The following is a 10,993-nucleotide window of genomic DNA, read 5'->3' as shown; positions in this document are numbered from 1 at the left end:
GCACATGTAGAGGCTAAAAGAAAAATTGCAGAAGTCAGTTCTCTTTCTCCATCATGTAGGTCATGGGGACCAAACTCAGGTCATCAGATTTGGAGGCAAGTGGCCTCACACACTAACTCTTCTCGCCAATCCTCTTGTCTGGCTTTTAAAGCTCAGCTACTGACAAGGCTCTAAATGTTGTCTAAAGATAAAATTTTCTATATAAATAAAATCTATTTACATATAATTTTGTTTTTATTGTCTGTGTTATATATACTATGGGGCAAGAGTAGAGGTCTGAGGACAACTTGTAGGACTGTATTCTTTCTTCCCAACTTTATGTGGGTTTCAGGGATTAAACTCAGATTGTTAGGATTTCTGGCAAGCATCTTAACCCAGTGAGCCATCACACCAACCCTATAAATAAAATTTCAAAATCTACTTTTTTTTCCTTCAACTTACTGATATTGAAAGCTACAACTTTCTACTGAATTGCTATGAAATCTCACTGTGTTGATGAGTGTCCTATAACCATTGATTTATTACTATTCTGGCTTTATAAATATGTTCCTTTAGGTGACATTAACAAGGAGTTCTCTCAAGGAATGATAAATCAAAGTTAAGAAAACACTGCTCTCTTTTGGTTAATTTTATTTTAGCACCATGGAATCATTAGAGTTCCATTCTGTTAGTCACAGGATATTACTGCAAGATTTAATCACTTTTTGGACAGCCTGTCTTTGCTTCTCCTTTGGAGGTTGTCCGTCATTATCAACGGCTTCTGCTATTGCAACTAATTACTTTGGGTTATCTAATTAAACTTATATGGGGAAAAAGTGAATCTGTAATTTTCTTTTTAGCATTGGGAATCAAGCCCAGAATCTTAAACATCCTAGGCAAGTTCTCTACCCCTAAGCTGTTATCTCCCACCTACATGCATAAATTTTTAAAGCAAGTACTTAATGTTCCCAAACATAGAGACTTTTTCTTGATTATAAAATCAACTTAAATGTAAGTACATTGGCCTTACTAGAAACAAATCCGTAAATTTTAGAAAATTGAAAATATTGCTATTAATTAACCTTGTGGCATTAATGTTAGGCAAAAAAAATTAGACAAGAATAAGAAAGAGTACAAGTAGTGACAAAGGGGAATAAAATATACTTTCAAAATGCTTTCAAAATGTGATTATACACTTAAAACAATCCAAGTTTTTGTTTATTTCCAGGAATAAAATGTTTAGCAAGGTCATGGATTACTGAATTCAAAAATTAGTAATTTTGAAGCATTCAAAACATGATCTGTTAGAAAGCCTAGTGATTAAGAGGTTTTAGTTAAAACAGAAACGGAATACTGACGTGTACAGAAAATGACATTGGTTTTTTGCAACTTGTTGAGCTCTAATACATATTTAAAAACTGACTATAAACCTCAGCTTGTTATTTGTAAGTTTTTTTCCATAAGGGAAAAAAAATGTAAAGCCACAAGAACTCATGTTTAGGTGTGAATGACTGTGAGAGAAAATGAAATCAGTCTAAAGACAGAATTTATCTTCTGAACTGAAAATCGAACTAACTTTATTGAGTTTTATTCAAGGAAAACTTTTTTCTTATTAGTTTGAGAGGCATTTGCTATTTTTTTACTTGAGATGTAAACTTATATTATTTGATGTGGCACCTAACTTATTATATCAGTTTAATAAACTTTTAAAGAAGAACAATGCCTCTAATGAAAAGAAAATAACTTGGTGCACAAACAAATGTAACTAAAAATATATGTCTGTATTAGGATTTCTCTTGGAGCTCAAGTTCGCCTCCAGTGCATAATCCCACTGAAGATTAGGATGACAGAGCTCTTACATAGCTGTCACTTCAAAGGGTACCCTGGACCACATCTAGACAAGTGTTCTATCTTACCCATGCAATGAAATTAACTATAGTTAATTAGAGTTAAAGCAGACAAAAGTGTTTCAGGATTCCACTGGCTCAGTTCTACCCCTGAAACATTACAAATGGTTAATGAGAAAGATCATCATGTGATTTTTCCCCCCTCTGTCTAACTTCTGTCATAATCCATATGTATGAACAACTGACTCATGATTTTGCTGAGTTTTAAGCAGATGTGGCCAACTTAGAATGGGCAAGGACACAAAGTGTTTTATGGACCAAATCTTACCTATCGCATGGTGGATGATAGCATGTATTTGAGATTGTATGACATGTACTCCCAGTCTCACCACTGAGGATTTTATTGCACAAGCAAAGTATTTGGATGAATTTTAAGCTTTCATTCTATGAATTACATCTCTGTGTTGAGTAAGTGAAAAAAAGCAACTTTAGAAAAAGCCCTTTCACCTTATTTTCTAGTCATAAGCCTCTTCAGCGAACCCTTTACATCCTTGTTCCTCAGTGTGTAGATGACAGGGTTTAACATGGGGGTTACCAAGTTGTAGAAGAGGGTAAGAAATTTCCCTTGGTCCTGAGAAGCCTTGTGTCCAGGCTGCATATACATATAGACGATATTCCCGTAAAACAAGGAGACTACAGTGAGGTGGGACCCACACGTGTTGAAAGCCTTCCTTCTTCCTGCGGCCGACTTGATCTTCATCACTGCTAGAGCAATATAGCTGTAAGAAATGAGGATGAGCGTCAAGGGCACCAGCACGATTATCACCGATAAAATGAAAACAGTGCTTTCCACAGCCACAGTGTCCACACAGGCAATTTTGATCAGTGCTGGCATCTCACACAGGAAGTGCCTCACCTGGCATCTGCCGCATCGCGGCAGCTTCATGGTCACAGGAGACATGACCAGGGAGTTGAGGAGTCCCACACTCCAGGCTACAGATACCAACTTCCAGCAGAGCTGAGAATGCATAATGACTGCGTAGTGAAGGGGCTTGCAGATTGCAGTGAAGCGGTCGTAAGCCATGACGGCCAGCAAAACACATTCAGTACCTCCTAGGCCAAGAAACATGAACAGCTGGATTGCACAGCCAATGTAACTGATGCTCTTGTCCTGGCCTCCTAAGTTGAAGAGCAATTGAGGGATGGAACTGGTAGTGAAGCAGAGGTCGAGGAAGGACAAGTTGGTGAGGAAGAAGTACATGGGGGTGTGAAGGCAGGGGTCCAGATGGGAAACTAAGATAATGATGATGTTGCCTACTAAAGTCACCAGGTAGAAGATGAGGACAAACACAAAGAGGGTGGATTCCAGCCTTGGTCTATCTGAGAAGCCCAGCAGGATGAACTGTTCCTGGCAGCTCTGGTTGATCATGGCATTAATGGTCAGTACATGCATGTAGAAAAGCCATGGGAAACACGCCAAGTTCATTAGAGGCAAACTAAGTCATCTGCAGAAGGATAAGACCCCAAAGAGTTACATATCGTTTTAACATCCTGAGAAGACCTATACATCTCTGGAAAAAGATATTCTTATTGGCCTTGCTTTTTTTTCCTTTTTGGATACCAAAGATGTACAGATCACTATAGAATATTTGAACAGCACACATGTAGAATGAACAGTAAAAGGTGACTGATACTCTGGAATAGACCATTGCTGCGTTATTGACACGCTTCCTCTCTGTTATTTCTTAGGTACCCATATAATATTCCCCCAGTCATAGTGTATTTAAAATTTAACCATCTGATTTTCATTTTGAAGAGTTTGTGTGTGTGTGTGTGTGTGCGTGCATGCGTGGAGAGAGAGAGAGAGAGAGAAAGAGAGAGAGAGAGAGAGAGAGAGAGAGAGAGAGAGAGAGAGAGAGAGAGAGAATGAGAATATTTGCCCATATGTATATAAGTGGAGTTCTCTTTGAGCTCAGAGGAGGGTGAGGAATCCCTTGCAACTGGAATTACAAACAATTGTGGCTTGCCATGTGGATACTATAATTTATAGTAACATAATAATACAAAGTTTTCAATCGGTACATTATATCAATCATTTCTTTCCTTTATGAATGAACTAGACCTGGCTCCTAACTGCTGAGCCATCTCTGGAGCCCCATGTCTGAACCGGATTCTCCTTCATTTAATACTGTATCTTAGAATTGCTTTAGTTTTAAAATTTCTACAAAGAAACAGTATTTGGTAATTTTACCATTGTGTTATGTTTTCTTGGTAGTTGATCACTAAGAATATTTCACATATACTAGAGAGCTAAGCAATTTACAGATATGCCTATTTTATTGTACTTTTTCTTCTAAATATATGGCAAATGTTTGGACCAAAGAGGTATATTAAGTGTAAAATTATTTGTGGAGAGGTGGGTAAGTTCTTTATGTTTACTAGCTTTCTGTATCTAAGAAACATTTTTTTTTTTTTTTTTTTGTCATTGAACTCGCAAGTCACAGGTAGTATAAAAATTTATCAACATAGCTCAAAAGCTGCTTTTGGAATAATGAAAACAAGAATAATATCTGATTTAATTTTATTTATTGGAATTGAAGGCACAATTCTTCAATTTTTATTTACCCACTGAATCTATAGCAATATATAAAATTTTCTGAAAATGATAAATTCTATCTTTTCTATGAAATGCTTATTTTCTCTTCTTGTAAATATACACTCACCTATATTATTATAAACTAACAAATTTATAGAAACATAATAACACAAAGTTTTCAGTCAGTAATATTTATTAATCATTTTTCCCTTTATGAATGAACCGATAGTTCTTAGTACATTATATTTTAATGGACTCTTTTTTGAGACAGGACTTCATTGTGTAGCCCTAGCTGGCTTGGAACACAACTTATACACTGGGATGGCTTCTAACTCATAGAGATCTGCCTGCCTCTGCCTCTAGAGGGTTGGATTTAAAGGCATGTGCAACCACCACCTGTCTTTACTTTGAATTTTAAAATGACAAACATTCCCAAGTAAGCTTGAATTAGATATTTTAATACATTCCTGGAGAAGTACATCATGTTATCTTTGAAAAATTGCAGGCCATTTCCATGACAAGAAAGCTATTTATTTGTCAAATATGAAAAAAGTTCAGGTAGATAATTCTTGCATATTTCAAACTGATGGTTAATCCAAAACCATAGATCTGGATTTTATAAATCTCTAAATGCATTCAGTACTTACTGGAGTCAAACTTCCCCTTGGTTGTATTATGTAATTAGAGAAGTGAAAGTTTTATTTCTTTTAAATGTGTTGAGGAAATGGCCCAATGCAGATAATTTAAGACAACCAAAGGTAAGTCAATGGTTTGTCATATAATGAGTTGCTACTCAACACCTTGCATTTTAAAGCTCTTTCCGTTCCCTTAACCACAGAATGTGAGGAAAAAGCCAAAAGAATTTGGTTCAGCAGTTATTAAATGAATACTATTAAATTACACCATAAATTCATTACTTTGTAAAGTTGATGTGATGATATTGCTTTCAGGGCTAAGTCTCTTCCAGGTAAAGAACCTTATGGTTCTACGAGTAACTACTCTAACTAGTAACTACAACTAGTTCCTTCTACATAAGTCATCATTTCTATCCATGTGTGTATTAAAAGTATCACATAGAGTGATGTCAGAGTGAAGGAGCCACCATGATACAGTGTCTTACATGTCCTGCTATGTTCCAACAATGTCATTCATGTTTGTAAAGTGGCTTGGACATGGTAAACCATGCTATAGATATTAGCGGTGATAGAAAGGACAGACTAGGTCTATGTTATCAACAGGAGGCTCTGTCCCATGATAGAATGTAATTTGTGCAGTGATGCCAGAAAAGACTAACTGATCTTGGTCAGCTTAAATCAGTTACAACTATAAGTTGTCAGAAAAGAAGGCTTTGTGATGAAATTACCTTCCAAGTGATTTTAAGAGGTCTCTGCAGACTAAGTGTTGATATAGCTTTAGGTCAGAGAAGTGAGGATTATCCTTTAAATATACAGTTCAATTTCTAAGCAGATTTATATAGATAAATATAAATATTCAGCAAATATTTATCCTGTTATATATTAAACATGTGTTCCATGTTAGAGATACGATAATTATTAAAATAGTTAGTAACTGACCTCATTGTTTTATAGACTAGTGAGAGAAAGTTGTTTACCAAAACTCACAAAAATGAATGTTTGGTGACTGTCAACTTTGTTGAGCCTTTTTTGAGTGTCAAGTAGTGGACTTTCTTGGACTGCAACATTTAATCCTCACTCCTGAATTTTTAGTAAACAGGTATTAAGTAACTTACCAATATGTACACAGCTAGAAGTTATAGATGTGACATTTCAACACAGACAAGCTTGACTTTAAAAATCACAGTTTGCTAAGCCAGAAAGAAAACATATTAATTACTCTCCAGCTGAAGTACTGGGCTCCATTACGGTGAGCAGAGCACTCTGAGCATCTCACTTGATGGCTTCTTCAAATTGTGTCTAAAACTTGTTTTTTTAGGGCAAATAAAGGATATGCAATTATTCATCAATTATGAAATTGTTGGATTTAAAGAAAAAAAGAACTCACATGAAAGAGAGAAACTAAGATAAATAAAGGATATGTAATTGTTCCTCAATTATGACATCGCTGGATTTAAAGAAAAAAAGAACTCACATGAAAGAGAGAAAGTGATTGCTACAAGTTGTCCTCTGAGCTCCACATGCATACGATGGTATGGGTGGAATCTACACACTCACAGCAGAGCAATAAATACAATGCAGTTGAAAATGTAAAACTCTAGGTATAATATTTTTTTTTTTTTTTTGTATTGAGTCCAGGGCTTCATGTGCATTAGGCAAGCACCTTACAGTTGAGCTACTTTCCTCGCTGTGGATGAAATTTGCAAATACCTACAAGCAATATTTACAGGTGGAATACATATCAGGGACAGAAGAGCGCTGCACACGGTGATCGTAGAGCACCTTCTGGTCTTCTTTACTTACAGGGCACCCGTTTTCTTTAGATAATACATGAGTAGTGTGTGCTCAAAATTTTTCTAAAGATAATTTACTAGTCTGAATCTTTCTCAGTGATGGAGTTGGAAATGTTGAAGAAGTGAGATCGCTTTTGACAAGGCAGGAGTTAGTTACTTAGGTGTGTGACAGGAGGAGAGGGGAAAGAGAAGTGAGAGGCAGGAAGCAGTGTAGATGTGTTGAATGAAGTACAGAAGTTTAAGCATACCATATAAGTTACACAGGCAAAGAGATAGTGACAGCAATAAACTCTCCCATTACTAATTATGGCACATAATCAGATGCTAAGGTTGGTAGACCTAAGGAATAGAGATACATACTTAGAGCTATTAGAACAAACAAGACACAAAGACATATACTTCACTCTCAGAGTGTGCATTTTAGTGTTAGAAGGTGGTTCCTAAGAGTTTCCTTTTGTGGATAGACTTTTTTGTACTTGTTACTTCTTACCTGTATTACTTTGATAAAGCATGTATTTTAAAATCAGTATAGTAACTCAGATAAGCATATATGTATATAATATGTATGGGCCAGAGCAGTATAATGTAACAAGCCTTACAAAATGCTCTTAGCCTTTTTCAAATCTGGAAGGGTTCCAACCACATTTTTTTTTTCTCTCACTAGTTGAATGGCCCTGAAGTTATTTAACCTCCACATCCACACATCATTAGGTGAAGGGAAATTTCTAGGTTCAGAAGGCCAAACAATTTCTAAATAATTATTTTGAAAATTTGGGTGAGAAATTGTTCTGATATTTACGAGCATGGGATATAATGTGCTCTGCATTCACATTGGTGACTGTCTCTCCCAGCGTGGGAAGAGAGTAGAGAACACTAGGTAAGTCTGCTGAAGCCAGGTCAATTTTCACTTAAATCAAGGCTCAGCCCAGGTGTGTTGAAAGATAACCTTAAGAAAATTTTATATATAAACAGTTTTGTCTTTATTATCTGCCTAACAATACCAATATCAAATACACTCAGAGTTATTTTCATCATTATGGATTTATTTCTGATATTATTCTTGGGCAGCTGTTTAATGGGATGTAATACCCTAGCATGTTTACAGATCGTATTTGTGGTGGTCCTCTCCAATAACCTGTGCTATCAAAGCAGTTCACTGCAACCATTCTGTGAGGTCCCCATGGCCTCTAAATAGGTAAGTTTGGGGCCTATAATCACTGACAGTAGAGAAATGGAGAAGATGTATTTCAGGCTTCTTTTAAGCTGTGCATTAAGATGCCTTTACAACCCATCTCTTTTCTTGCTCTGCCAGAGCAACAAGTGGGAATGCTTTTCATCTTACTTTGTACTTTCTGTTTGTTTGTGTGTTTGCTTGCTTTGTTTTTTTGTTTGTTTTTTGGCCAGTAACCTCTGATTTAAACAAAACAATTTGTTTGCTTTTTCTATTGCAGTCATCTTTCCCCAACAGCCTCTAACAGTTTAGCCAACTGTAAGAATCCTTCCTACTTGTGCAGAATGGAACATATGGGTATCTAAGGAAAACAGAGAATGGGTGTCGAGCACATACAACTGGCCTGTTGTCGAACACCAGAAATAATATGACAAGATGTGTGTGGTTCTGAGTGTCTTCAGAATGGCATAAAAGAAGGATAAGGAGCCACAGTGGGAAGTGTTCACATCATGTCAGCGCAGTGTATATAGGCAGAGACTTTACCTAAAGGCCAGGGATGGGGCATGTGTCCTTGGAAAAGAGGTAATTCCAATGAAAACTTTGCCAGAAGAGGAGCAAAGGCAATAAAAAGCAAGGGGGATGTTGAATGGCCTGGGGATGTGGAAGGTGATGGGGAAATGACATCTAGTCAAGCTGTCAAGGTGCTAGAATTTGTAGCCCAGGATTAACATTGTCTTTAGAGAAAAATGGCAAGCACAGAGTGACTCAACATGGTTACAGTTGGAATTTAGAACTTACTGTGGCTGTGCCTCATTGATCATGGGATGGCAAGATGCCTGCTGTAACCTAAGCAAAACTGTGGTGATCCATCATTAAAAAGGGTCCTCATAAAGACCAGGGTCCAGGTGGGTAACCCATGCTAGAAAAAGAACCTACAGCCTGGAACATTTCTCAGATGTGAAAGGAATGGAGGGGGCAAGGTCTGCAGTTTGTGCCTGGCCATTACACAGATGTCAAATCAGATGCGTACACAGAAGGAAAAAGAGAAAATCCAACTTTGGGGTAATGATGAGGTTAATTTGGGGTCCCAGAAGAGTACAAAGTTTCATGAAGATTCTGTATTCTATTTTTATAACATTTCTAATTTCTCCTTTTAAAAATCATTTCTTCTTTTAAGTGTGTGTGTGTGTGTGTGTGTGTGTGTGTGTGTGTGTGTGTGTGTGCAAGCGTTGGTTTCATTCAGATCTCCTGGATCTGGAGTTATAGTCAGTTATGAACTACTCCTTGTGGGAACAGAATTCAGGTCCTGCAGAAGAGTAACAAACACTCTTAACCACTGAGCTATCTCTGCAGGCCATCATCTTTCTGAGACAGGGTCTCACATCATAACTCAGGCTAGTCTATAGCTTAACTAGGTAGCTCAGGTTAGCATTGAACCCATGACAAGCCTCCTACCTTTGCTTCTTAAGTGCTAGGATTATAGGAGTAATCTAGCATGCCCAGCTCAATTCCAATTTTTAAAGCATTGATATTTAATATATTTTTCATGATATTTAAACTCGAAAGTTAGAGAATTTAGTATAATTTTGTGTTTCTGGACTCACCATCTATAGTTGATGGGTATGCAGAATTCTTTTTTTTTTAAGTTAAATTGTGTGTGTGTGTGTGTGTGTGTGTGTGTGTGTGTGTGTGTGTGTGGTGTATGGACCTTATGTAACCCTGGCTGTATGTAGGCCAGGCTAACCTTGAACTCACAGAGATGCATCCTTGATTAGATTCAGGCAGTATGCTTTGTAAGATATCTTTGACTCTGAGCTTTACTAGGGAGAGATTCCTAAGCAAGATTTTGTCTATTCCTTCATGATGATCTAACCTATCTTTATTACAAGCAATATTTAACATTATACTCCATTCTAGCATTTCTTTCTTTGGAGATACCTAGCCACTTAATTTTCTTTCCTAGTCACTTCAGGGAACAGGTACATAATAGTACATTTAAGCACAGTTGCTAGTCATACTTTTGTGATTGATAGATAAAAAACCAGATTAAGAAAAACTATTAGTTAACTTTCAGAAAATAAAGCAACAATGGATCAGCATACCATTTGCGTCCTCTAATCCGTAAGAAAGTAACATCAGCATTTATTTCTTCTTTTTGTTAAATCTCCTCTGTTAATTAGTTCCAGCCCTAAGAAGCTTGCCAGTGGGCTCTGTTCTTGAGGCTATCTTACCTTCTGTGGCTTCACCTTACAACTTGCATGAATAAAGCCTACAAGATGGTCATTATGAGTGAGCACAGGCTCACCAAAGAGATACACTATGTTCCCATCTAGAGCCTGACCTCAGGATGCTTAGGTTCTCAGTGATGCTGAGCTCAGGTACAGAGGCAGGATTCTCACCAAATCAGTGCATTCTCCCCATTGGTGGAGCAGCTGTTTGTGGGCTTCAGCACATTCCACACTAGGAGTCTGGGAGGAGACCCAAAGACTCCTAAAGAAAGATACGGAAGTAGCAGAGACAATTTATATCTAAGATCTTTATGAAACACAGATTGGAGAACTACAACTCTCTCACTCTCTTTACTGAGGCCATTGGGAATATGTCCTCCATTGTAGCAATTAGACAAGTTTGCTGTTCTGTCCAGAAAGAAAGACCAGTGGGACATAGCTAAGAAAACTTAACATCATATTTCCTTTAGACTGTAAGCATTCTTGGTGGGGGAACTTATTTCGAATAAGACATGTATCTGTTTTAGCTTATCATTGAGGCTGAAGAAACTTAGCCAGACCTGAGATTTGACCAAAACAGTCTGTCCTTTTAGATTCCAGATGTACTTTTACATTTAAAATTTTTGTAGTGACTTCAAATGATGGTATGCAGTTTATTGATCTATGGACAAGAATGAGTTCCTATCAATAGCCAATAATCATGACAAGCATAAACATTAACCTGATGAAAGCAGCAGTATATAT

The 10,993-nt window shown here is 37.1% G+C and overlaps 1 protein-coding gene across 5 annotated transcripts; it reads right to left on the bottom strand.

The window, feature by feature from the left end:
- Positions 1-613: 613 nt before the first annotated feature.
- Positions 614-10,521, bottom strand: LOC117701443 (olfactory receptor 2W3-like). 5 transcript variants are annotated; one of them, XM_076706252.1, is made up of 2 exons: positions 10,421-10,521; positions 614-3,331 (listed from the first exon to the last, which is right to left on the bottom strand). In XM_076706252.1, exon 2 carries the CDS (start codon positions 3,310-3,312, stop codon positions 2,335-2,337), a length of 978 nt encoding a protein of 325 aa, XP_076562367.1. In that variant the 5' UTR covers positions 3,313-3,331; positions 10,421-10,521; the 3' UTR covers positions 614-2,334. The 5 variants fall into 5 exon arrangements, with proteins under 5 accessions (XP_076562367.1, XP_076562365.1, XP_076562366.1 ...); XM_076706250.1 differs by having other exon boundaries at positions 10,253-10,517; XM_076706251.1 differs by having other exon boundaries at positions 10,363-10,517.
- Positions 10,522-10,993: the final 472 nt, after the last annotated feature.

This window comes from Arvicanthis niloticus, unplaced genomic scaffold, assembly GCF_011762505.2.
Source record: "Arvicanthis niloticus isolate mArvNil1 unplaced genomic scaffold, mArvNil1.pat.X pat_scaffold_1080_arrow_ctg1, whole genome shotgun sequence".
Classification (NCBI taxonomy): Eukaryota; Metazoa; Chordata; class Mammalia; order Rodentia; family Muridae; genus Arvicanthis; species Arvicanthis niloticus.
This window is presented reverse-complemented; position numbering and strand designations above follow the sequence as displayed.

Coding starts and splice junctions, on each gene's coding strand:
- LOC117701443 (XM_076706252.1), bottom strand. CDS start 3,312: ATGAACTTGGCGTGTTTCCCATGGCTTTTCTACATGCATGTACTGACC.